The 27,362-nt window shown below is 46.9% G+C and overlaps 1 protein-coding gene across 1 annotated transcript; it reads left to right on the top strand.

The window, feature by feature from the left end:
- The first annotated feature begins 12,896 nt into the window (after nucleotides 1-12,896).
- Nucleotides 12,897-25,733, top strand: LOC141741430 (L-threonine 3-dehydrogenase, mitochondrial). Its single transcript, XM_074582098.1, has 10 exons — nucleotides 12,897-13,032; nucleotides 14,207-14,326; nucleotides 17,540-17,741; nucleotides 18,098-18,140; nucleotides 19,549-19,619; nucleotides 20,399-20,548; nucleotides 20,638-20,810; nucleotides 21,781-21,871; nucleotides 22,342-22,611; nucleotides 22,804-25,733. The coding sequence occupies exons 3-10, from the start codon at nucleotides 17,558-17,560 to the stop codon at nucleotides 22,941-22,943; spliced, it is 1,122 nt and encodes a 373-aa protein (XP_074438199.1). The 5' UTR covers nucleotides 12,897-13,032; nucleotides 14,207-14,326; nucleotides 17,540-17,557; the 3' UTR covers nucleotides 22,944-25,733.
- The last annotated feature ends 1,629 nt before the right edge of the window (nucleotides 25,734-27,362 follow it).

Below are 27,362 nucleotides of genomic sequence, written 5' to 3'. Positions count from 1 at the left end.
ATCCTTGTGTGGAAACCTGCACTGTCAAGGCCAGTAAGGAAGGAATGGAAACGGATGCTGTGTGCACCCCCGGCACTGTTAGACTGGATCTAGTTCTGAAAAGACAACTGCTGAGGGTATATAATATTTCCCTCTGCCTTTGTTTTCGGCCGTGGTTACTCATGTTTGTTAGAGGATGAATGTATTTGGCCTTCATAGAAGGGCAGGGAGATTGGTTGGGACTTACTGATTCTGTTATGAGCCTTCCATGTGACATTCTTGGTGTGTTACAGGAGCTCTGATGGAAAAACGACATCAAGAACAGGGAAGGGAGAGTCGCTTTGAATTAGAGAACCTGCCTGCCCCTTGTGAGCTCTTTGTGTCCACTCTGAGGTGTGAAAACCCTACTTAAGGGTAAGCATAGAATCACAGAATGGTTTGGGTTGGAAGGGACCTTCAAGATCATCCAGTGCCACCCCCCTGCCCTGGGCAGGGACACCTCCCACCAGACCAGGTTGCTCCAAGCCCCGTCCAACCTGGCCTTGAACCCCTCCAGGGATGGAGCAGCCACAGCTTCTCTGGGCAACCTGGGACAGGGGCTCCACCACCCACAGAATGAAAAATTTCCTCGTAATATCTCATCTAAATCTCCCCTCTTTCAGTTTAAAGCCATTACCCCTCATCCTACCACTTCATGTCCTTATATAAAGTCCCTCTCCAGCTTTATTGTATGCCCCCTTCAGATACTGGAAAGCTTCTATAAGGTCTCTGCGGAGCCTTCTCTTCTCCAGGCTGAACCCCCCCAGCTCTCTCAGCCTGTCCTCCCAGCAGAGGGGCTCCAGCCCTCCCAGCATCTCTGGGGCCTCCTCTGGCCCTGCTCCAACAGCTCCGTGTTTCTCCTGTGCTGAGCCCCAGAGCTGGTGGCAGTATTCCAGCCGGGGTCTCATGAGAGTAGAGCAGAGGGGCAGTCAACTTGCTGTGAATTTCTTAGCAACATTATGGCCTCTGTACAGACAAGCATCCATGGAGGGTATGACTTAGGGCCTGATTCTTCCCTGCCTGGCTCATTACCTATACATGTAGGCATATCTCAAAGCATTGCTCTTTTATTTCAGAGGTATCCTTCATCCCTTCTGTTTGCTTAGATGTGAAGGTACAAGGCAGTGGGGAAATGGGCCTGCATAGAATCATGGAATTGCCCAGGTTGGAAGGGACCTTTCAGATCATCGAGTCCAACCATCAACCCAACTCTGACAAAAACCATCACTAAACCATGTCCCTCAGCACCACGTCTGCCTGGCTTTTAAATACCTCCAGGGATGGTGACTCCACCACTGCCCTGGGCAGCCTGTTCCAATGCTTCACAACCCTTTCCGTGAAAAATTTTTCTTAATATCCAGTCTAAACCTCCCCTGGCGCAACCCGAGGCCGTTTCCTCTTGTCCTATCACCTGTTCCTTGGGAGAAGAGCCCGACCCCCCCTGGCTACCCCCTCCTTTCAGGGAGCTGTGGGGAACGAGAAGGTCTCCCCTCAGCCTCCTCTTCTCCAGGCTGAACGCCCCCAGCTCCCTCAGCCGCTCCTCACAAGACTTGTGCTCCAGACTCCTCACCAGCTCCATTGCCCTTCTCTGGACACGCTCCATCACGTCAGTGTCTTTCTTGTGGTGAGGGGCCCAAAACTGGGCACAGTATTGGAGGTGGGCCCTCACCAGTGCTGAGTACAGGGGGATGATCACTGCCCGAGTCCTGCTGGCCACGCTGTTCCTGATATAGGCCAGGATGCTGTTGGCCTTCTTGGCCACCTGGGCACACTGCTGGCTCATATTCAGCCAGTTGTCCACCAACACCCCCAGGTCCTTTTCTGCCAGGCAGCTCTCCAGCTGCTCTGCCCAAGCTTGTAACGCTGCGTGGGGTTGTTGTGACCCAATGCAGGACCCAGCCCTTGGCCTTGTTGAACCTCACATCATTGTCCTTGGCCCATCAATCCAGCCTGTCCTGATCCTTCTGTAGAGCCCTTCTACCCTCAACACTCCCACCCAACTTGGTGTTGTCTGCAAACTTACTGAGGGTGCACTCAATCCCCTCATCCAGATCATTGGTGAAGATATTAAAGAGAACTGGCCCCAATACCGAGCCCTGGGGAACACCACTTGTGACCGGCCACCAACTGGATTTAACTCCATTTAACTCCACTCTCTGGGCCCAGTAAAGGCTTCAGAGCTGCAGAAGCAGCAAGCACAGGGAAAGATTCAGCTGCTAAATCCTAAAAGAGGAGGTCGTTAAGCCTCTCCCTTTGCCCTGAAACAGGGTCCACTAAATGTACATCTTTGCCGATGGAGGCTCACCTAACCTGCTCTTAAATCTCTCAGTGACAGAAACTCTGCGCCTTCCCCAAGTGATCTTTTCCAGGGCTTCCTTACAGCTAAACGTTTGCCTTAATGAATAACCTTGCTGCTATTAGGGTGCGTGTCTTTGAAACCAATATATTCTTGGGTTTTTTTGTTGTTGCAGTGATGGTGGTGGTGCTTTCCGCTATAAGATTGGCCCCTTGTCTCCTCCAGCCTCTGTTCCCTTCCCCTTTTCCCAGTTTTTTTGATAATTCTTGTTGCTCTGGACTGCCATTAATTGCGTCTCATCTCATTTGTAAAACCCTTCACCATAAGGGTGGGAATTAGCATCATGGGTATAAAAGAAACCAGACAAAACATCTGCCACCAGTGCATTAGCAGTATTCATGTGTCTCCCATTGTGGTGGAGGAATTACTGTCTCTAAGGGGAGCTGCCCTTCCAGGATTCCTATCTGTGTTCACAAAAAGCTGTTGATTATAAGAAAGCAGCAACAAAAAAGCATCTGGGGAGCACTGAAGGCTTTATCCCGGTACGTTACGGTGCAGGGTGCTGTATGCTCCCCTTACACAGAGAAACGTGACTGCAGCCACTGCAGTCTAAGGTGTATGAACACAGTGCTGGAGTAAAACCTGCTGCAGAAACTCCTGCCTGGAGAACACGTTACCTTTCAGGCCGTGATCTCGCACAGAGTGTCGAACGGCCAGGCTGAACGATGCAGTCGGCAGAAACATGCCTCCTCCTCAGCCTAACCTGAAGGGCCAACACCTGTGTTTTCACTTTGCAGGAGCTCACAAGAACTGGAGAAATGCCAGGCGAATGATCTTAAAAACAACACATGCGTGGGTCACACAGTGCTTCACCTCGCATTTAAAAAAAAAAAAAAAAAAATAAGGCAAGCCAAATATAATTGAACCAAGCAGCATCAAGCTCTTTCTTTTTAACTGAAAGGAATGACTTCTAAATAAAATCTTCCCCATTTATTCATAGAATCACAGAATGGTTAGAGTTGGAAGGGACCTTAAAGATCAGGTAGTTCCAATCCCCTGCCCTTGGCAGGGACACCTCCCACCAGCCCAGGTTGCTCCAAGCCCCGGCCAACCTGGCCTTGAACCCCTCCAGGGATGGGGCAGCCACAGCTTCTCTGGGCAACCTGGGCCAGGGGCTCACCACCCTCACACCAAAGAATTCCTTCCTGCTATCTGATTTAAATCTCCCCTCTTTCAGTTTAAAATCGTTGCCCTTCGTCCCATGGCTCCCCTCCCTGCTCCAGAGTCCCTCCCCAGCTTTCCTGGAGCCCCTTGAGGGACTGGCAGGGGCTGGAAGGTCTCTCCGGAGCCTTCTCTTCTCCAGGCTGAACACGACTATTGTCTTCCAAGGAAATGGCAGTCCAGTGTGATGTACGTGTTTGGACGCAAAAGTAATGCCAGTCACTCACAGAGGGAAGATTACAACTGACTTTGATCAGTACGAGGTTCTCCCTTGCCTGCCAACACAATGTGACACCTTCTTGTGCGCCAGCACAGCCTGTGTCAGATCTGCTGGGGATGATGAACATCAGGGTTAAACCAGTTCAGCGCCACAGGGAGAAGATGTTTCTCCTTTTCACATTCTGTGTGGCTGACCTGTCACCAAGGCGAAGTTCAGTCTCCCTCCTTGGCGACTCTTCGTGGCTACAGCCACTTGTATCTAGAATTGACAATTTACTCGTTAGTGCTATGGTCTGAGGGACACAAGACCATAGAAAGTCAAGGGAAAAGTCCACTTATTAATCTGTTTCTTAACAGTGGTCAGTGGCAAAAGCTTGTAGAAAAAAATGTAAAAATACAACCTGGCATACAGTGATCTTATAGTAACGCATAGCTCTGTCCTCTGGTGATCATACCGGACCATAGGATTCATATATAGGATCCATACAGGACCATCATACAGGACTTTGGTATGTTCTCCAGTTCACACGGGCCCTCTGAGCCAACCTCCCAGCACTACTTTCAGATCAATATGATCCCATGCAGTGATACCCCCAGCAACACATATTTCTACGGAAATTTTTAGGATAAATAACATAATCAGGCTGTAGCACTTTCTCCTTGTGCAGAGACAGTGTAACTTCCCTCTCCTGACACCTGAGCTTTTTTTTTTATCTCCCAAAGATACATGTTACAGTCCTAAACTGCTGCGTACCGCTGCCTCTTATGGGAATTAAAAATAGTTGTCTCGGGGCAGAAGTTGGGTCCAAATCAGTATTCACCAATAAATATGGTGGAGCATCTGCTGTTCTCATTGAGTGCAGATCAGTCTGGCCCTGTTGGTTTACCCAAGGGAGTGATCTGGTCCTGGAAGAACCTGCTAGCGCCTAAACTGCGTGACGTGGATCCAGTTTCTTGCAGAAAAGCTATAGCTTGTTCTCTCCACTTCCCACGAGCCTTGCCTGGTTCAGCCCACGTGCTCAAGGGCTGTTGTGCACAATCCACACTCCTGGTCAGGACTGCAACTCATTACAGACATGATTGATTCTCATGGGCTATATCACCAGGTCCTCGAGTGCCCAGACATCGGAAGGCTGTAGTACCGACCTGATCTTTCAGCTGCTAATTGTCACCTTTGCATTTCAAACTTCCTCCACTGCCTTTCCTGACTTTGCATCCTTTCAGCAGCTCTTCTGCTAAGAGTTATTCTCCCTTCGTTAAGACTGTCGTTTCTGGTGTTCCCACTCTTACTGAGGTCACCAGCCCAGAGGCAGGGTAGGACCCGTTAGGTTCTACAGCGTTTCTGAGCAAGGTTGTGCTTCCTAAAAGAACAATATGAGGATGTGGCTCCCCCTTCACCACCAGGGCCAGCATCTCATGTACGTGCAAAGTTCTAATTGGCTTTGAGAACCGAGGCCTCAGAGTGAGTCACCTGGTTGGTCTTCGGTGCAGAAACCAACATTGGGGGACTTTGTTCAGTCAAGGGGATCTTCACCGGAACAGGGCATGTAGGAATCATGTTTGTGCTGTCGGCGCAGCCTGACGGTTATGACCCCATGCTTCAAAACTGGAGATACACCTTATCAGTACGCACACATTTACGGCCCCAGCTGACAGCTGCTCAGCACACTCCCGTGCAGCTTCTAGCGTATCACTACAGAGAGTCTGCTGGCTGATTTTGTGCAGGAGATGGGCATAGCTATTCTAAGAAGAAACTCATCCTATCAACATACTTATTGTTCTCAGTAGGAGACCATGTAGAGAATAAAGTTAGTGGAGCTGCACGTCCATAGCAAGGATATCACTGAGTCTTAGATTCTGGGGTAAGGTTAACACTCAGATACTGTGAGACTCTACAAGTGGAGATTAAAATAGTCTTAGGAAGGGAATTAATTTGATACCAGGTATACTGAGCTGGGATACGACAGCACTTTCCATTGGAGACATTTCTTTTTAGTCTGTTTTGAAACACATGAATGGTAGATTTCTATACAGGGCAGGAGTGCAAGCCTGTGAATGCTTCAATGGCTCAACAGTTTTGGATCTCAACCACAGGAATGTGTCCTGTGAGCTGACAAGCCTTCTGAAGAAAATGCAGTCCTGTCCCGTGTCCTCCAGAGCTCTTTGTGCTGAGGTTCTGGAGCTCTGCTTCTTGCTTACAAATTCCACCTCTATCATTTTCCTTTCTGGGAATTTTTTTTTTTTTTCCATTTGAAGCACCTGCCTAGGTGTTTCACATCAACAACAGAGAAAGCAGCTCCTACAAATCCTTTTTTTGCCCCCAAATGCATGATGGGAAAGTGGGCTCTGGGGTGTCAGATGCCTCCCAAGTTGGTCCCATTGAGATAGCTATCTGTGCGCAAGGTCTCTGGAATGTCTCTCTTGCCTCAGGTTGCAGTCTGCATCATGCAACGCTGATCTCCTTTGCCTCAGTGTTTCTTCTTTCCACATGACTGGGAGGTGCACAGGTAGCTGGAGCAAAGGGCTGCCTTGGGGGCAAAATGAGGGCCCAGAAGGTCACCCTGCAAGTGCCTGCTGGCCTGGGGATTGCACACGGGAGGTTTCTTTCCTGAGACACCAGGATCCCTGCTGGTAGCCTAACAGGAAAGCTGCGGAGTGCAGGCCACGGTGAAATCTCCTGGAAAGGCTTCTAAGCCTCCAGTGAGAAGCGACTGCATACAACAGCCAGTTCGTAAAGTCATCTGGGACCTCTGCACGCTAGTTCTGCCTGTTTTAGCATAGAATCATGGAATGGTTTGGGTCAGAAGGGACCTTCAAGATCTTCTAGTTCCAACCCCGTGCCCTGGGCAGCAACACCTCCCACCAGCCCAGGTTGCTCCAAGCCCTGTCCAACCTGGCCTTGAACACATCCAGAGGTGGGGCAGCCACAACTTCCCCGGGCAACCTGGGCCAGGGGCTCACCACTCTTACAGTAAAGAATTTCTTCCTCATATCTAGTCTAAATCTCCCCTCTTCCAGTTTGAAGCCATTACCCTTCATCCTATCAACTCAATGCTCTCCTTCACTCAGTCTCTCCATTGCGTCTCTGCACTCCTTTGCCTTCCTGAGGGCTGTGAGTCTCCTTCTCTTCCGTTTCTCAGCCCGTCATGTGCTATTTGTTGCCCCCATCTGTTGTACTTCTCCTCCCCAGCCCGTCTTTGCCTGGTTTACTTAGAGCAAGTGTCCTGAAGTGTCTGTTCTTGTTTGCAGACAGCTCACTGAAGGGCAATGCCATCTGTCTGGGCTTATACGTAGACACTCCCCAAATCGATGGGATGATACCGTAACACTGTATGGGGGCAGCAAGGATGACGTTGCATGTTTCTTGGGGGTTACTGACCAAACGTCCTTCTAGAGAGGGGCTTTACTTGGCCAAAACTGCAGAAATCCAGTAACATGACATGGTTCGATGCAGTCCAGGCACTCCCAATTTCCTAGGTAAAGCTGTATGTAGCAAGAAGTTCTTAATGAGCAACGAGGAGGGATTAGAGAGCCTGGAGCATTTTGTGCAAAGTGTTTGGACTTAAATCTGATCCCGTGTCACGCTTTCTAAAACTCTTAGCAGCATTCTGGTGTGCTAGGTTTTTGCAGCCTAGGAAGCAGGGCTCCATATGGGAAGCTCACTCCAAAATCAAGGTTCTCCAGCTGTTTCTGGCTGAGGAACTAGGTGGAAGGTGACCTTTCCCATGGCAGGGGTGTTGGAACTAGGTGCTCTTTCAGGTCCCTTCCAACTCTAACCATTGATTGAGTCACCATCCCTGGAGGTATTTAAAAGATGGGTAGACATATGGTGTAGAGATATGGTTTAGTGATGGTTTCTGTCAGAGTTAGGTCGATGGTTGGACTCGACGATCTGAAAGGTCCCTTCCAACCTAGACAGTTCTATGACTCTCTGATTCTGTGATTCTATGACTTCTGACAGCAGAACGTGCTGCCGGCGGGGGAAGCTTCTGTGTTGTTCCCCTCCTCAGGGGAATATTGTGACTATGTGTATCAGTAGGATGTCCTCTGCAGGACAAAGAAGACAAGCTGCTGTCAAACAGGACACTGTCTCTGATGGATCATTGATTTGATGGATCACGGCAAGTCCTAAACAGTGGATGCAGTCAACAATGCCCGCTTTCAGACAGAAGTTGATTGAATCCTCCTTTCTCTGAGCCCTCACAAGTCTTCCCAATTCCAGCAGCAGCTGTACAAAGAGCTTCCACAGCTCCAGACCCTTCTCCTCCTTTCTTCTGCTGAGCTGTACTTCTAGGAAACAACGTTACTACTTTTTTTTTTCCTCCCTTATTCCAAACACTTCTATCTTTCACAACCCTAAACAACATTAACTCCCTAAGCAATCTTGAAGAACAAAGGCTTTGAGATAAGATTAGCTTGCTGCGGAGATGTTTATACGGCTTATGAATTTCACCCCTTGGCAGGCAGGTTGGAGATCGTTATGTAACAGCTTAGCTCCATATAATTAGAGAGCATAAAATTATATATGAAGCGCGTGTATTACCCAACGTGGACACTACAAGCTTACCCTGAGTTGGAAAAGCATATGGGCGAGTCTGTGGAGGAGCAGAACAGTAACGACGAGTGACTGTCAATACACGGAATGTGAAGACACCACGTCTGGTTCAGAAAGTCCTTCAGCTGTAGATCACGGAGGTCTGCGAGAGTGTTGTGGGGAAAGAGCTGCTGTTGGAGACAAGAAAACTGGTCCAGGATGATCTCTGCTTGATTCGTTGTGGTCGCTTTTATGTTCTTAGTTCAGTTCATGGAGTGATGAGCACTACCTGCCTAAACACAGCAAGGAGCAGAAGACCTCACAGAGCTTTGCAGACAAACCACTCTCTATAAAACTGCTGCTTTTTGAGGCCATGTATTATAAGCAGAACGTGGAGGCATAAAGAAGCTAAGTGCAGTAATTGCATTTGTTAAACATGTCTGCTTTCTGTTGGCTGGACCCACTTGATTGCTATTCATAAAATGGAGTCATTTTTGGGTGGTGTTGAGCTTATCAGTTTCTGTTTTAAAAACGATTAGTGCTTGAGTCATGTTTACCCTCACTCTCCGCAGTACGTACTTTCTGTGTTTGAAGGTGCTCTTGACAGCAAACCAACCTCCTCCTTTGACCCTTTAGGGTTGTGATTAATGGAGCAGGGTCGAGTTGGAGGCCTGTAACCAGTGGTGTCCCCCAGGGGTCAATCCTTGGACCAGTATTGTTTGATGTATTCATCAACGACCTGGACGAGGGGACAGAGTGTATGCTCAGCAAGTTCACTGATGATACCAAACTGGGTGGGGTGGCCGACACCCCAGAGGGCCGTGCTGCCATCCAGCGTGACCTAGACAGGCTGGAGAGCTGGGCAGAGAAGAACCTAATGAGGTTCAACAAGGGCAAGTGTAGGGTCCTGCACGTGGGGAGGAAGAATGTCAGGCACCAGTATAGGTTAGGGGTGGACCTGCTGGGAAGCAGCTCTGAAGAAAGGGATCTGGGGGTCTTGGTAGACAGTAAATTATCCATGAGCCAGCAATGTGCCCTTGTTGCCAAGAAGGCCAATGGAATTCTGGGCTGCACAGGGAAGAGTGTGGCCAGCAGGTCAAGGGAGGTCATTCTCCCCCTCTACTCTGCACTGGTGAGGCCACAACTGGAATACTGTGTCCAGTTTTGGGCTCCCCAGTTCAAGAGAGACTGGGAACTACTGAGAGTCCAGCGAAGGGCAACGATGATTGAGGGATTGGAGCACCTCCCTGATGAGGAAAGGCTGAGAGAGCTGGGACTCTTTAGCCTGGAGAAGAGAAGGCTGAGGGGAGACCTTATGATGGCATACAAGTATCTAAAGGGTGCGTTGAAGGAGGATGGAGCCAGACTCTTTTCAGTGGTTCCCAGTGACAGGATGAGGGGTGACGGGCACAAGCTGGAACATAGGAAGTTCCAATCAAATATGAGAAAAAACTTATTTACCCTGAGGGTGACAGAGCGCTGGAACAGGCTGCCCAGGGAGGTCGTGGAGTCCCCTTCTCTGGAGACTTTCAAGACCCACCTGGATGCAGCTCTGAGTGATGTGCTCTGGGCAATCCTGCTTTAGCAGGGGAGTTGGACTAGATGATCTCTAGAGGTCCCTTCCAACTCCGAAAAATTCCGTGATTCCGTGACCCAGATTTCACATTTAAACATATGTTTTTGAAACATTACCTATCTTTTCTGAAGTCTGTTGTATTTCACATTGTTTTGCAGATTATAGTCTTTCCATCTTTCCTAATTTCTGCCCATTAACAGGCACAGTGGGGAAGAGGCGAGAAAAAACATCTCCTCCATGTGGAAAGGCAAATGTCTAATACTTTATTTATTCCTGAAGTCTTGCCATTGGTGTTCTGCCATTAATTACCACAGAGGATATTACCACGGTATTTAAGGACTTTCTGCTTCTGCCTTCTTCATGATGGAGCTCCTGATATTTAATTTTTTTTTGAATACTAAAAATCCTTTCTGTCGTTTCAACTCTGATAAATGAACTGGCTCTTGAGCCTCTGTGCGAATTCCTTCTTGGAGGTAGAAGAATTTTCCATCTGGATGCTGATCATTGCACAGTCTTATTCCCAAGCATACAAATCCTGCAGAACTCACCAGGTCCTGCACGTGGGTCAGGGCAATACCAAGCACAAATATAGGCTGGGTGGAGAATGGATGGAGAGCAGCCCTGAGGAGAAGGACTTGGGGGTGTTGGTGGGTGAGAAGCTCCACAGGAGCCGGCACCGTGCGCTGGCAGCCCAGAAACCCCCCACAGCCTGGGCTGCATCCCCAGCAGCGTGGGCAGCAGGGCGAGGGGGGGATTCTGCCCCTCTGCTGCGCTCGGGGGAGACCCCCCTGCAGTGCTGCCTCCAGCGCTGGGGCCTCGGCACAGGAGAGACACGGAGCTGTTGGAGCGGGGCCAGAGGAGGCCCCGGAGATGCTGGGAGGGCTGGAGCCCCTCTGCTGGGAGGACAGGCTGAGAGAGCTGGGGGGGTTCAGCCTGGAGAAGAGAAGGCTCCGCGGAGACCTTCCAGCCCCTGCCAGTCCCTCAAGGGGCTCCAGGAAAGCTGGGGAGGGACTCTGGAGCAGGGAGGGGAGCCATAAAATCATAAGAGTCATAGAACGTGTTGGGTTGGAAGGGACCTTTAAAGGCCATCTAGTCCAACCCCCCTGCAGTGAGCAGGGACATCTTCAACTAGATCAGGTTGCTCAGAGCCTCATCGAGCCTGGCCTTGAATGTCTCCAGGGATGGGGCCTCCACCACCTCTCTGGGCAACCTGGGACAGTGTTTCACCACCCTCAGTGTAAAGAACTTCTTCCTAATGGCTAATCTAACCCTGCCCTGCTCTAGTTTAAACCATTGCCCCTCGTCCTATCGCTACCTGCCCTTGCAAACAGCCCCTCCCCAGCTTTCCTGTAGGCCCCCTTCAGGGACTGGAAGGCTGCTTCTAGTAGGATGAGGCGGAATGGCTTTCAAGTGGAAGAAGGTCGATTTAGATGAGATATTAGGAAGAAATTCTTGACTGTGAGAGTGGTGAGCCTCTGGCCCGGCTTGCCCAGAGAAGCTGTGGCTGCCCCATCTCTGGAGGGGTTCAAGGCCAGGTTGGACGGGGCTTGGAGCAACCTGGTCTGGTGGGAGGTGTCCCTGCCCAGGGCAGGGGGTGGAACAAGATGATCTTGACGGTCCCTTCTATCCCAAACCATTCCATGATTCTGTGACTGGGTGGCGTTTGCCAAGGGGCCACCATGGCTCCCCTCGCCCCTTCTCTTAGCCCACCTGGCCTCAGCCATGCTGTCACACCCCAGCTCAGCCAGTGACCACTGGCCTTGCACATTGGGGGGCCTCCTCTGTTCCCCACCGTCCCTTTGGTGCCACTGACGCCAAGGAGCCCCTAGCCCCAGGCGCGCGGGGGAGCCACGGCACTCACCTCCTCACAGGGCGTGACATCACGCCTGCGTGTCTCTGACGTCACACCACTTCCCCCTCCCCTCCAATCTCCTCCCCGGCCGGCGTTGACGTCTGCCTGCAGCCCCGCCTCCCCCCAACCGCCCCGTGGCCTCTGGGGGTGCGGCGCCGGCTGAGCGGTAGGCGGGAGCCGGCGGCGGGGCCAGCTCGGCGGGGCCAGCTCGGCGGGGCCCGGGGGTGAGCGCGGGGTCGGGCCGGGCCGTGGCGCTGCGGGGCCGCCCCGCCCCGCTCCGCTCCGCGGCCGGTGACAGAATGAATGAGCTGGGGGAGGGAGAGTGGCGGGCGCGGCGTCCTAACGGCCGCTCGCCTGAGGGGAGGCGGGCGGCGCTTCCCGCCCTGCAGCCCCTCAGCGCCGGGGAGGCGAGGTGAAGCAGCCGTCCGTCCGTCCCCCGCCCCAACCCTCCGTCTGTGGCGCCGGGGAGGGAGCGGCACTTTGGTCGGCAAAGCCTTTTCCTCTTCAGGCCCCTTTCTTTGCCCTTTTCAGGCCCCTTTCTTTGCCCTTTTCAGGCCCCTTCTTTGCCCTTTTCAGGCCCCTTCTTTGCCCTTTTCAGGCCCTTTCTTGGCCCTTTTCCTCTTGAAGCCCGTTCTTGGCCCTCTTGAAGCCCGTTCTTGGCCCTCTTGAAGCCCGTTCTTGGCCCTCTTGAAGCCCGTTCTTGGCTCTCTTGAAGCCCGTTCTTGGCCCCTTTCCTCTTGAAGCCCTTTCTTGGTCCTTTTCAGGCCTGTTCCTAGCCCTTTTCAAGTCCTTTCTTGGCCCTCTTCCTCTTGAGGGGCCTTTTCTTCGCCCTTTTCTGTCTCACCAGCGACCTGGAATGGGCTTACACTGGTTTTCTTCACACCCGTAACTCACACCATCCTCTTTGCTTCATCTAGGGCGGGGCCCGGTGTAAAGCAGATCTTTCCTTACCAGCTCCAAGAGCATGCCGCTGGTCAGTAGCTACTGTAATCTGACTATTTCTTTTTTTTTTTTTTTTTTTTTTTTGGTTGTGTTTCAGGCTGACGTCGTTTCTTGGCAGGCTTTGCGAGGGGTTACGGCATGGTCCTGCCGTCGTGCGTCACCTCTGAAAAATGCGCCATGGAGGTTGTCCGTGCATGTCAAGGTTATTTTAACTGAGGTGAGCCAACAGCTGCCTGCCAGAGAGAAGAGCACAAGCCCAGCCACCCCTCTGCCCTGCCCTGGCACATCCACCATGGGGCAGGGGATGCAGGGAGGGATGCAGGGTCCCCTTACCCCACCTCAGGACTCTCCGAACCAGAGGAAATCGCAACAGGGTTGGCTTTGGTCTTTCCAGCTATCTGGGCTGCGTGAAGTGTTGGTTGAGCTGGGCGTACCCCCTAATTATTGCAGCTTGAACGCTCCCAAATGTGGTGATCCAATGGATTATCCAGTTGGCAGCACGTGGGCACCAGGGAGTAAAACATTCCCATGGGATAGGCATGGTGGCATGTGCTTCATCTTCTGGATGCCCAGGGCAGGCAGTATCTTTTCACTCAAGCTCTTCTTGATACAGTTGGAAAACAGTAGAGGAGCTTTCCAATGCCTAAGCCCTTCGGGTCTGAAGCAGAAACTGTGTATTTTTGGAGACAAAAGTGAGTTGAGAAAAACGGCTTGGAGTTTAGTGCTTTGGGGTGGACCATGTGCCTAAGGCTGTTGGCTGTTTTGAAAGTACTCGTGGTTGGGAATCTGCAAGATCCTGTGCTCTAGGGAGTATCTTAACTTTCTTTGGAAGAAGCAAGTTTTGGGCTACTTTTGTTAGCTCTGTGGAGGAGCTTAGCAGCTGTGCAGCCCCCAGAAATTCTGGGGGACGTTTAGGGTTTGGTTCTGACATCTCTTCCCCTCCCTCTTTCCCCATTTTTTTTTTTTTTGAAGCTTACTGCTGTGGGATTTTCCAGACCAAACCCATGAGTTTCTTATCTTTCTTATCACCACAATGTTCTATTAATAACCAATACATAAGAAACTACTAGGTTCTATAAACGTGGTTTTGTCTTTTATGTGAGCAACAGGTGCTTGCTGCTTATATAACGCTTTGGAAATCTTGCAACAGCAGCTGGCAGTTAATTTGCTAAATGTCATTTTATGAACCTCTTTTTCCCCCCCCCTCCCCCTGCGCTCTAATCTTCTTACAAAACTCAGAAATTTCCTGCTATCCGAGGGAGATTATTGCTTTACATTTGGACATGTGTTTGCTTTGCACTAATCCTTTGCACTGCAACCAATTAAGTTTAAAACCTGTCCTTTGGAGATGACCCTTAGGTTGTGTGGTTCTGTTAGTAAAAGGAGCTGCTTGCATACCTTCGGAGTCCTCTGCCTATCACAAAGTTACAGACATTTCAAAAGCAAGCAAATGGTAACGAAGTGATATCCCTGGCTGCTGCTGCTCTCAAGTGCTTGCTTTCTCTCTCTCTCTCTTTTTTTTTTTTTTTTTTTTTTTTTTTTTTTAAGGTGTGGGACAACTCCTACTTTCTGTCACGTTTTGATTGGCTTTCAGAAGAGGCAGTGTCCTATAAATTGCCACACCACCCTGCTTCTGCTCTGTCACCGAGCTGAGGGACTGAGGGACAGGTGAGTACAGAAGAGGAGAAATGCGAGTGTGTATTGCTTAATCCTTGAAATTAGCGTGGGTTGTTAATTTAAATCAGTGGGGTGGGGGAAACAACTTCCATGTTTCAGGATAAAACTTCCTTATTTTACTTGATCTAGAAAACAAAAGAGCTAGTTTCTAATACCGGTTTGGGTCAAGGAGTTAAACCAGTGTCTGAGAAACACGTCAGAAGTTTATATGGGGGGGGGGGGGGGGTGTTGAAAATATATTTTATTCTCTTTTCTCTCCAGTTCCTAACAGAACAGGAGTATTCATTCCTCTTTGGGACAGTAAGAAAGAGAAACCTATCAAAAAAATTAGGGTTTTTTTTAATGCCACTTAAATGAATACTTCTTGTGTTGAGAGCTGTTAGCAACTCCTTGAAGTTATTTAAAATGGGAATATTTGATCTAGCAAAATGAGCTTTACTGTCCAGGTTGCTTTTGTGAGTTAATGACTGTGTTGGGGCTAGCTGTGTCTCATGGTTGGGTTGGGGAAGTGTTTTGAAGGGGTGCTATTAATTTCTTTATATATCCGTGCACTTGCTGGCAACTTCTAGAATTTAATAGCTAGTTACACCATTTCCCCCCCCACCCCCTTCATGTTTGAAACAGAAATAAATGCATGTTGTAGGTGGGATTTTTGCATGCAGCTGCACTGTTTGGGGAGCCAGGGTGTTTTCAGTGTCTGGTATAAAGTGTGTTTACTGTTCTTTTGAGTCAGCCTAGACTTGCAAGTAATTTCCCAGTTTATGGCTCTGTGGTTTCACTCCAGGTGCGTTTTGGAGAAACCAGTCTGGTAGGTGGGAAACCAATCTGATCCTAGCGTGGCATTTTTAGTAGCAACTAACTTTAGTATGTACTTTGTTTATAGAACTCAAAATGCCTTTTCAGGTTCTTTAAGGGGAAATTTTCTGCAACAGAGACCAGTGAGACTCTCTTAGTGCTGTAAGTGTTGTTTATTATCCCATTCTGAAACAAGAGGGGATTATCATGGCTCTTTAAAGGGCTAATGCTGCTCTTTAACACTCTTATGTTAGTTTCCTAGGGAGAAATGTGTCTTAAGAGATTGAACAGTCTGGATATGTCAGCCCGCTGCCACCTTCTCCTGCACCCCTAACTATTTTTGGCTCATTTCCAGTAAGCTTGACAGGGACTGAGTCTCAAAAATAGCAGGAACGTGTCTGTTTTGTGAAGGTGGGCTTGCAGGGGAGAGAAATCTCATTAGTGCCTTGGCTGAGCATCAGAGAATGGTTGTGATTGAGTCATCTGGTCCAACCCCCCTGCTCAAGCAGGCTGCCCAGAGACAGTTGCCCAGGACCATGTCCAGATGGCTTTTGAATATCTCCAAGGATGGAGACTCCACGGTCTCCCTAGGTAACCTGTGCCAGCGCTTGGTGACCCTCACAGCAAAAAAAGTGTTTCCTGATGTTCAGAGGGAACCTCTTGTGTTTCAGTGTGTGCCCATGGCCTCTGGTCCTGGGCACCACTGAACAGAGCCTTGTTCTGTCCTTTTTGCACCCTCCCTTTAGGTATTTTTATATTTTGATAATATCCCCCCCCCAGAGCCTTTTCTCCAGGCTGAACAGTCCCAGCTCTCTCAGCCTTTCCTCATAGGAGAGATGCTCCAGTCCCTTTATCATCTTCGTGGCCCATCAGCGATATAAGCTGGATTGTACTAATCAACGCTAGAAAATCTAGATAGGAGAGAGATGTCATAACCTCTTAGATAGCAGTTAGTTACCTCTGAGGGGGAGTCCTCAGGAAATGGGGCTTCTTCCCTTTCAGTGCTCAAGGAATAGCTTGTTTGCTCTAGCGCTGTGACAGGAGAGATACAGCTTTAATAGATGAAGCCTGTAATCAGGGAGACTGATCCCTCTAATGGGTTTATGGCTGTGAGGTGCAGCAGAGGCTTGGCTAATTCATCAGGATACTAATTGACCGTGCTTCTCAAGGCAATAAACAAGTGAGCAAACAAGTCTAAGGGGGGGGGGCAGTGAGAGATGCATCTCAGAATAAGGCTCTTTGAGCAGTTTAAATATGCAAATGTGCTTTTTAATAATGCACGTTTTTGGGGGAGGTATCATATTAAGCAGGTGATAGGTAGTTTAGCAAGTCTTCTGTATTTAAATAGCAGGACTCCCTGAAGTATCAGAAAATTCTCAGTCTTATGTGTTGCTGTAGGTGAAAAGAACACCCACGTTAATTACTTGTTTGCTTTTCTACGCATGCAAGAATTGGTAGTGCTGGAATTCATCTGTGGCAATTAGCTGATGTAATTTCTTGTTGTGGCCTTCCTTCTTCCTGCGTCTCCTTTTTATAATGTGTGCCACAAGAACACATATGAGAAAGGAATTGACAGAGTAATCTCAAGCAGTTTTAAACGTGTTTTAAACCTACTCATTCTGTCACGTTGGGAGAGAGAGTTAAAAGTTGTTTGAAGGGGGATAAGGAAGAATTTAAATGACTGCAAGTTAAGAGTTCTCCATTTCCTTCCCCAATGTGAAAGATTTGGAGAGAAAGAAAATCAAAGTTGCATGTAGCTCGGGGTAACTTAGGGATATTTTTGCAATGTGTTATTATAAGCAAATCATGTATTTTTTGTGTGTGTGAAGTAGTTGGGAGATTTTCACGAGTCCTGGGTAAATACTGCTTCTCCTTTGTTCACTTCCTGGGTACTGTCCGTCATGCTTATTAAGTTTGAGCAAAGCAGCGCTCTAAAGAGATTTACTGCTGCCTCTATTGGCTTAGCTGTATCTTGCTGATGAAATACTAAGAAGGGCTGCTTATTCATGGCAGCCTACAAAACTTTCACTCAGAAGGAGCTGCGGTGACGCTGTGAAGTCATAGCAGCTGAACTTGCTGAATTCTGTATTTGTTGTCTTTTGCGCTTGAAACCGTGGTTACTAGTGACTGTTTTAAAAAGGCTTAAACTTGAACTAGATTCTCACTGTTCGTTATACTGGAGTCTGTGCGGGGGCTGTGGATATTGAGCTCACTGTGGTGAATACATTACCTCCGTTCATGTTACTTCACGGGCTGTTTCTAGTAGACGTGGCACTCAGTTGGCACATCAGCTAGGACTTGGATTGCATCACACTTCTCTGAAACTCTTCAGAGTTTTCTAAGGGAGTGTTTAAACTGTTTAATGCGGTTGAGTCATTTATGACTAATCTTTTTCTCTTGTTCTCACAGGATATTTGAAAGAGGAAGATGCCAATTGTCAAAAACGTGAGCAGAGCTGTCAGCCAGCTGCTACAGAGCTCTGGTTGTGGATGTGGGATTTCCATCGTGCCTGTTCGGTGTATTGGAGTCTCACCCCGCCAGGTGGCCTCCGATGCTAGCTTTCACTCGGTTTCTTTTTCCGAGTCTGATCATCCTCGGGTGCTAATTACAGGTCAGCATTCCTGTCGTAACTGTATTCCTGCTCCGGCTTCTCAGTCGAGTCCCCCACTCCCCTCCTCCCTCCCCGCTGAGCGTAATACTGGAAGCAAAAATACTCAATATATTCTGGAATTGTGATGACTTTCCCCTTAGTAGTGATAAGATCAGAGTCCCATGTGAACTTTCCTACTATTTTTATTCCATAAATTTACTAAACCCAGTTCGTTGGGTTTTCCTTGAGAAAAATATAGAAGCTCTCTGACTCGCTGAAAAAAATAGTACTCGGTCCTGGTGTGATACATATAACGGAAATCTGTATTTTGAGATCACTTTTCCTCTGATTTTTGCCGCTTATGTGTTGCCTTTTAGGTGGTCTTGGTCAGCTTGGAGTGGGACTTGCGAAGCTTCTGAGGTATGTCATGATTCGTTGTCTGACTGCTAGTGACGTATTCAAGCTTTAGCTGTAACTTTTAGAAGCACTAATTTTCAGGAAAGCTGTTTTTGAAAGACTCCTAGTGACAATTGCAGATTCTTTTTATGCCTCTTGGTCTTTTTCTATTTTTTTTTTTTTTTTTTACTCCAGTGCTTGGTTTAGGTTTGCTGATGTACTTTCTGTGTGTACGTTGGTCACAATTCCCAAAATAACATAATTTTGTCTAAGAGACTAGCCTCTGAGTTCAGGTTGCGTCCAGTTAAATGGAAGTATTCAGAATCTCAGTCCTCCAACGGTGTCCAGTTTTCCTTTTCTCTTTTTTGGTCTCGCCAAATAAGGCTGGATTGAGTGCTCAATAGAGAGACAAAGGATTACAGAAGAGAAAAAAGTGCAAACATCCACTTGAAAAAATACATAGTCCTTTGCTAACTACCCAGCTGTTGGGCTTTGCAACTGCTGACTTTTATCTTTCTTAGAATTTCAGTTAAGTAGCTTCAGGAATAATGTGCCATATTTAGTAAAGGGCAAACAAAAATAAAGGTTAGGATACCAGATCTTAAGTTTTTATGATTTGGTGAAAGATGAACTGATGGAGCAAAAGGTGTAAATCGAAAATAAATTTCTTCTGGCTACTTTCTGTTCCCTCATACACATTAACATACACAGTTACCTTATTTTTTTCAAGGTATATTTTCAAGAAATGTCAAATACTTTGAGAGCTCTCCCTGGTCTGTATCATTGTCTGTATCCACGCCTACTCAGCTCCAGAGCATCATTTACACACGGACAGTGTTTGTTGCAGAGGATTTGGACTATGACCAAAAATGAGCAGACTCACTGCATTCGACACCGTATTGCAGTTTGACCGTTTTGTACCATTTCTGTGATAGGTTGAAAAGTCATCCCAATAACGGAAGGCTGGAATGTACTCCAGTGCCATCAGACTTGCTCTCTATGATGGCCTTGTGCTGATTAGAAAAGCACAAGGTAGAGATTACTCAGTTGTATTTACTTTGATATAAAAGTATCTGCAGTTACAGCAAGACCAGTGGCTTTTTGTTGTATGCAGGGAAGTAGATTATCTCTGGGTAAAAGTTTCAGCAAGAAGAGGGTAGGAAGGTCGGTCATCTCAATGTATTTTCATTTTCTAAAAGATTTCTCTCTCCTTATGTAGTCTTTCACTGTTACTATAAGTAGTTTAATAATTTTCTAAGGTGCTACATTGACTTTTAAGGGACCGGTGGGTTTTTTAGTGCAGCAACTGATTTGATTGCGAAAATTATTGTTGTTCTAATATTGCTCCTGCTAAACAAAATAGCAGCATAGCGACTTAAGAATTATCTTGAAGACTGTGGACTCACTGTACTGTGTGGGTATTTTTATACAGGAAACGCTTTGGAAAGAACAATGTGATCTTGTCTGACATTAGAAAGCCTGCAGATAATGTTTTTTATAGCGGTAAGTGACTGGGGGGGCATATGGAAAAAAATTCTTGACTTTACCTCTGATATTGATAGACTGATTACCATTGTTTAATTGATACGTGGATTAAACTGCACAAGTTGCTGTTCGAAACTTCTGGATAATGCCTTCCTGCTTTGAAATCTTGCCAAGACATTGATTTCTTCTGTCAGTTATTTCCTTTTTCCAAATATTTTTTTTTTTTGTATTTTTCACTGTCTTTGCCACCTTGTTGACCAGAATAATTACTTGAGTCAAGATGAGCTTGGCTCTTGTGCTCCTGCTGTTTTTTTAAAAAAAAAAAAAAAAAAAAATCTCCATTATTCTTTTGGAGGGAATAAGTTAGAAGTTAAATTTTTGTTTTTCTGTGCTCAGGCAATTTTTATGGTAAGATGGATGTAGAGTAGGTTTTTTGGATTCTTTTATTTTTATTAGAGACTTGTATAAGTTTTTCTTCATCATTACTGTTTAATGTTGTATTTAGATATTGCAGTAGTGTACACTAGCTGTTCATGTTCCCTGTTTCCATGCTGTTGGCTGGATAAAACAGGAGTTCTTGCATCAGACTGTTGTTGAGGAAGAGGTAGCAGTTTCCCTTCATTTTTCCTACTTATTTACTAATTTATTGACCACTCCTGTTAGGTGTGTGTTCTGCTACGCAGTCAAATCCTGAATAGAGGTGTGATCAAGAGGCAGCAATTTGAGTTTCATATAGAACTTTTCTTTACATCCATTCTTCCTGGCGTTCAATTTCCTACTGGTTCCATTTCTTCTAGGTCCTTTTATCTACGCAGATATTTTGGACTACAAGAATTTACGTGAGATAGTGGTGAATAATCGGATAACTTGGCTCTTCCACTACAGCGCTTTGCTCAGTGCTGTTGGAGAAGCAAACGTCCCTTTGGCCAGAGCTGTAAATATTACCGGTATGTGACAAGGATTTCAAGTTCCTGGCTCCTGCAGAGACTTCAGAAAGTGCAGTGTATGTTCTGATAAATCCTGTTGTTTGTTCCAGGTTTACACAATGTTCTGGATATTGCAGCTGAGCATAATTTGAGACTCTTTGTTCCAAGCACTATTGGAGCCTTTGGACCCACCTCGCCTCGAGATCCAACTCCTGATCTCTGCATTCAGAGACCAAGGACAATCTACGGAGTCTCCAAGGTTCACGCTGAGCTCATGGGAGAAGTGAGAATTCTTTAACTTATTTATTTCATGAAAGTTCTGGGAGAACTTCATTGCTTTCATAAGATTCCTCACTGCTGTGGTGTTCTCCCCATTCTTTCTTTCCTTCAGGCTTTAGTACTCAATAGTTGTCTGAGGCAGCACTTCAGGAAAAATACTATGGAATGGTTGGAAGGGACCTTAGAGATCATCTAGTTCCAACCCCCCTTCCATGGGCAGGGACACCTCCCATTAGACCAGGTTACTCAACCGGGTTACGAGGTTATCTTTTTGAGTTTTGTTGGAAAAAGTACAAAGAATGGGAAGCTGGCAAACATCTAACTTTCGATATAATTTCTTTCCCTGGTTCATTTGACTTTGGCCTCTCTGCCTCATCTGCCAGTATGAATGGCATTGCATAAATGACAGTGTACAAAGCCTTGCGAAAGCGTGCTAGACACTGATGACTTTGGCCCCCTGCCCAAAAAAAAAAAGACTCTGAAGTCAACGCTGCGGGAGTCTGTGCATGCACAACTTCTGTCTTGGCTTTGTAGTTTTTTTAGAAAAACTATTAGAAAAATAACATTGTTAAAGCCGATATTTTTACATACGGTTTGCTCATGCTTGAAATTTATGAAGGACAGTCTGAATTGGAATGAAGTCCAATTTATGAAGGCAGGTCTGAAGACTGTATTAACCTGAAATGTCTCACAAACTTAGGAATTTTCAGTTTCTGAACACTAGATCTAGACCATACATTAGACACCAATCCATATCTACTGATGTGGAAGAAAACTAGAAAAGAGCAAGCAGAGAGCTGAGCTACCTGGCAGGGAATATGGAGACTGTTCAGTAGTTCCTTTTCTTTCATCCCTGTCAGGGGACGGTTACGGAATGGAGGTTTGTCCTGTGGCAGATTTGTCCTGTGAAAAATCAGTGAGTTGTGTGGCCTGCTTCTGATGCATAAAGCTAAGTTTCTCTCTTCCCTCCGTAGTACTACCATTACCGGTATGGCCTAGACTTCCGCTGCCTGAGGTATCCAGGAATTATATCCGCCGACTCTCAGCCTGGTGGGGGAACAACTGGTGAGTGACTTGCATGTATTTCTCAGGATTGCAGGGAAGAACAGCAAAAAACCAGTACAGTCCTTTTTAACGTGTTTGTAGAAATTTAATCCGTGTAGAGCATCAGTGTAGAGCTGGTGTTTTAACAGTGTTACACCAATACTTTTTGTCCACTCCAGCCTAGGCCATAATACTGTAGCCTTTACATTTAAACAGTATCTGAGGGACTTCGGATCAATTGCACTCATTGAGACCATTTCCTTTAAAAGTGTTTTAAACTCTGCTGTCTTGTTGCAAGGTGCAAATGCTAGAATAGCATCGGGATAGTTCAGAATGACTTGCACTCCTGCTGTACAACACAAATAATACACAGTTCTGCTGCTAGACTCTAGACAGGAGACTTTGGGGGTGGTCTGAGGATTGCTGACTGTCATCAGGTGAACAACAGATTGAGGCGGATGAGTACACACGTCCATTGTTCCTTTCTGCAGATTATGCTGTCCAGATTTTCCACGATGCCATAAAGACCGGCAAATTCCAGTGCAACCTAAAGCCAGACACTCGTCTCCCTATGATGTATATTGATGACTGTCTGAAAGCCACTCTAGAGGTTATGGAGGCCCCTGCGGAGGCACTGAGCATGAGGACGTACAACATCAGTGCCATGAGCTTCACTCCTGAGGAGCTGGCCCAAGAGGTGCAGAAGCACGTTCCTGAACTCCAGGTGACCTACAACGTGGATAAAGTCAGGCAGGCCATAGGTTAGTATCAGCTTCTTTGGTATGAAAAAAATGTTGAGGGCAAAACAGAGTTTCTTTTCTTTTTAGGCACTTGCAAATTGCTCCTGTACGGTTCAAGTCTTAAATTCAGCTTTAGGACTTCAAATGGCCAATGATGATACATCTTAATTCTTAAACCTCACGCTCCGTGTTTCTTCTTTCTTTTCACTGCAGCCGACAGTTGGCCGATGAACTTTGATGATGGGAACGCCCGGAGAGATTGGGGTTGGAAACATGATTATGATCTCCCTGAGTTGGTGACTACGATGTTCAGCTTCCTTGGGTCTGACTCCAGGATTGCTCAAGCTAACTGAAATACTTCGTAAGATGTTTCCAGATTTCCACAGAGGACCAGGAAGAAATGGCTAAATTAGTTTATAATCTTCTGAGTCTTAGAGCATGTCAATTATTAATTTTCATAAGTAGCGATAGAGCTGGGCAGAAACATACTGTAGCTGGAACGTACTATTAGATAAACAACATCATTTGGTACAGTCTCCAAGCGCAGCACTGTTGACAAACACAGAATTCTTGAACTTTCACACTTAAGCAGCTAGAAAACAAACAAAAAGAAGCACTTGCTCCTGGCTGATGACTCTCCAATCATTCCTGCCTCTTCTTTGGCAAACAACACGGGGCAATATTGTCAGACCTGGTGTTTTGGGCATATCCTGCAAAGTTAATGGTAGGTTTTTCATTTTCCTGGTGGAGGATGTTAGATCGTAGTGAGATATGATCCTTTCTACTCTTTGCTTACCAAAGAGAGATCAGAAGAGCTACTTCCTGTTTCTAAATCGCAGGGGTCGTTGCAATTCTAGTTTGAAATCAAACTTTGGTTGATAGTTCCTATTTATATATATATATATAGTGCTGTATAAGCATACACTTTTCTATACATAGGGCATACAAAGTAGCATTATTCTTATAATGCCTATAAATGTGAAGAGGAATAGGACTTGAATTCTCATTGTGCTTTAAAAAACCCCAGGGTTTACAAGCTAAGCTTGTTCTTTCAAAGTGCTTCAGTTTAACCTCGGAGGTAGATCTGAAACGCGAAGAGCTGTTACCGTGTATGTGAATGGGGGGTGGATTTCAAGAAGGCAGTGCCCAGGTATGGGTTTATTGTTCATTAGCGCTACTTCTGGTTATCCCAGTTGTTTGCCGTTCTAGCGCGAGGGTATACTGCCTGGAGCAAGTTTGAAAGGTGGGCTGATGATGGAGCCTGAGGGTAGAGTCAAGTCAGCCTTTGAAATCTGTTCATGTTCACTACGTTTTCCATGTGCACTGTAAGCGTTTTTTGTAGGTGCTGTTTATGTGTAACTGTCGTATGCTTTTATCCTTTAGAGAGGGATCCAGAAGCTGAAACCATCTTCTAGCTACAGTTAAGGGCTGTTCTGCTTATTGAGTTTCGTGCACAGGAGATTCTGGGATTAACAAGGGAGTCTTAGGTGCATGCAAGGAAGATATGTCTACTCAAAAGCCACTTAGGAGACTTTGAGAAATGACAAACTGGCGAGACAGGAAAGCCATTTTAGGTAAAATATCAGTTTCTGTGGATGTGAATCTGAGCCATCGGCTACTATAGCTATAGCATGCCTTAAGAAACAGCATCTGGGAACTTTGATTTTATTTTTTTTCAAAGAAAAAATATCGTTCATTTTCAAAATGACTGGAAATTCCCTATATGAAGCTCTCCATCTTTTTTCTTTGTTTTTTGGTCTTGTATACTCCAGTTGCATGCGTAGGCAAACACGTTCAAGTATTTTTTTTTTTGCCTACAGCTTGTTTGCTCTGTTTTCTGTGACGACGCTTTGGTAGCTGCGAGTCTGTTAGGGTCTCTGTAACCCTGCGGTGTTTCCTCAGTAAGTGGGTAACTGACATGACCAGATTTCTGTCACTTTGTGAAGGAGTCTACCTGCTGCAGGGAATGTTTTCTCACAAAAGTAACCTTCAAATGAAGATTCTGTGGTGAAACCCAATTATTTTAAACATTTGTTAAACTTGTATCTCTTGGTTTTGTATGTATCTTACTGTTTCATCTGTTGGCAGAGTATGCCTTTCCCAGGTATTTAAGCTCAAAAACCTCTAAGGTTGTGGCCTGTTATTAAAATATTTTTTTATATTGTTTACGTTTCTGCAAAGACAGGTTTTTAAAGTTTGGCCGCTGTTATAACTGTCACATTGTTCAAGTGTAATGTTTGGCCCAATGGGCCAGCGAAGTTGGTCCTCCGTTCGTACCCTCGAAGGAAAGACTGGCTCAGGTTTTGTTCTCTGCCCTCCCAAAACCTGGATCATCTCCTAGGAAACTGTTACACCGAGCCGTCGGGTCAAGGGCTTTAATACGAGCTGAAGTGTCTTGTCCATTCCAGTCTCTCTTAATTCAGACACTGGGGACTCCTCATTGCCTCTCTTCCATGAGACGTGTAAAATAAAGAGTTGTTGACGGGTCTCACTCCATTTCTTCACTCAGTGTCATGGGATCTGCTCCCCTCACCCTTGTTCATTAACGAGTGAAGAGCAAGAATGTTCTTTTCGTCTGAGACACACTGTCCGTGGTTGTGACATTGCACAAAAGGGTTGGAGAAGGTGCTGCAGTGAAGGTGAAATTCAGACCTCTTTTTGAACAAAGTTGGGAGGTTTTTTTTGTTGTGTTCTGCCAAAAATTGCTGACTTCAGTTAGGAAACTTGTTTTTCAAAGTCTGAAAGAAATTATATTGCAATAGAGAGCTGTTTGGAGGTAACAAGGTGACGATAGGGAATGTGATCAGAGATGTCTACATGGTTTGAGTCCTGTTTGAAACTCTGGTTTGCAACCTGTGACCAATGATGCGTGTACTTTATTTTTTTCATATCTTCCCCATTAACTTCTCTTGTAACTATGTTACACTATTTTCTGTATTAAACCAACTTGATGTGGTACAAAATGTCTAACTTTTGCTATCAGTTTGAAGTTTGACTTCTGGGCAGAGACTTCTCTCGTGACATCTGAGCATTGTAGCTGTTAAATTACATATTCAGGAAAAAAAAAAAGGTGTTAAGAATATTTTTTCAAATATTGTAAGTTGTGGCTGACACCTACTTTAATAAAATCCTATGCAGACCTATCCCTGTTTTGTCGTCTTTGTTTAGAGCACCCAAGAGCAGGGATGAAGGAGCCACCCCCTGGTCCCCAGTCTGTGCGGTGACTCCCAAACTTCTGTCTGTATGTTTAAATTTCTGCTGGTTATTCCAGTGGCAGAGAGTTGCTCCCAAGCAGATACAGCACAGTTACCCTTTTAATCTTCAGCGAGCCACTGGGTACGTGTAGGGGCTGTGCTTGTAGAATCACAGAATGGTTTGGGTTGGAAGGGACCTTAAAGATCATCTTGTTCCACCCCCCTGCCCTGGGCAGGGACACCTCCCACCAGCCCAGGTTGCTCCAAGCCCCATCCAACCTGGCCTTGAACCCCTCCAGGGATGGGGCAGCCACAGCTTCTCTGGGCAGCCTGGGCCAGGGGCTCACCCCCCTCACACCAAAGAATTTCTTCCCAATATCTCATCTCAATCTCCCCTCTTCCAGTGTAAAACCCTTCCCCCTCATCCTATCGCTTCGGTCCCTGATGAAGAGTTGCTCCCTATCTTTCCTGTAGGGCCCCCTTCAGATACTGAAAGGTCTCCGCGGAACCTTCTCTTCTCCAGGCTGAACCCCCCCAGCTCTCTCAGCCTGTCCTCCCAGCAGAGGGGCTCCAGCCCTCCCAGCATCTCCGGAGCCTCCTCTGGCCCCGCTCCAACAGCTCCGTGTCTCTCCTGTGCTGAAGACTCCAAAGCTGGACGCAGTACTCCAGGCGGGCTCTCACAAGAGCAGAGTAGAGGCGTCGAATCACTTCCCTTGTAGATGGCAGATGTCCAAAAAGTGCTGGGTTTCAAATATTCCTCTGTCATTTCTAGATTTCTTAGCCCTTTCTCACGTTGAGAAGCCCGTTGGTCTTTCAGCCATGTTTCTGTCTCTATTTACACCCGTGCAGCTTTGAAAAGGCAAGAAAAGATCAATGATGTTCTGAGGGAGGAGATTTAAAAACACCTGCCAAGAATGTAAGGCTGTAGGGTCCTCATTTCTGTGGCTGTGCGGGTCTTGACTCCGGGTGTTGCACAACTCGTGATGTTGGTCATCGGGAGAAGTTTGTGCAGATGTGAGTGAGGATGAATGTGCTCCTGATAATTTCCCACAGACCCGCCCTGCCTCATTAACTGGTGAATAAACACTCCCTTTCAGCTTAAACCAGGCCTTTCCCTCCTCCCACGCCTCGGCTTTCTAATGATGGGAACTTCTTCTGGAGGAAGCATTCCACTTGACCATGGTTTAATGACTAATGCAGGCATTATGTTTATTGCAGAACAGGTGAGGGTGTTACAGCACCACGCTCTTTCCAGCTACTTCGCTTTGATAATTAGTTTGACTCTTGTTCACACATGCTCAGTCTGGCTTCAGGTGCTACAGGTGATGGTGCTTCATCCAAAGCTGCTGTAGCTGAAGAGAGGATCTCCATTACCCTTCAGGTCCTCCAGGCCCTGCGAAAACTGCCCGTCGGAAAAGGACCTGGGGGTGTTGGTCAACAGCCAGCTGAATATGAGCCAGCAGTGTGCCCAGGTGGCCAAGGCAGCCAGCAGCATCCTGGCCTGTAACAGGAACGGTGTGGCCAGCAGGACCAGGGCAATGATCGTCCCCCTGTACTGGGCACTGGTGAGGGCCCACC

The sequence above is a fragment of the Larus michahellis genome, chromosome 3 (assembly GCF_964199755.1).
Source record: "Larus michahellis chromosome 3, bLarMic1.1, whole genome shotgun sequence".
In the NCBI taxonomy this organism is placed as follows: domain Eukaryota; kingdom Metazoa; phylum Chordata; class Aves; order Charadriiformes; family Laridae; genus Larus; species Larus michahellis.
This window is presented reverse-complemented; position numbering and strand designations above follow the sequence as displayed.

What these genes read in the sequence shown, in the direction of transcription:
- LOC141741430 (XM_074582098.1), top strand. Translation starts at nt 17,558, where the DNA reads ATGCCAATTGTCAAAAACGTGAGCAGAGCTGTCAGCCAGCTGCTACAG. An exon ending in GGACTTGCGAAGCTTCTGAG is followed by an intron (nt 18,141 to 19,548) that starts GTATGTCATGAT and finishes ATTTTTATACAG; the next exon opens with GAAACGCTTTGGAAAGAACA. An exon ending in AGATAATGTTTTTTATAGCG is followed by an intron (nt 19,620 to 20,398) that starts GTAAGTGACTGG and finishes CATTTCTTCTAG; the next exon opens with GTCCTTTTATCTACGCAGAT.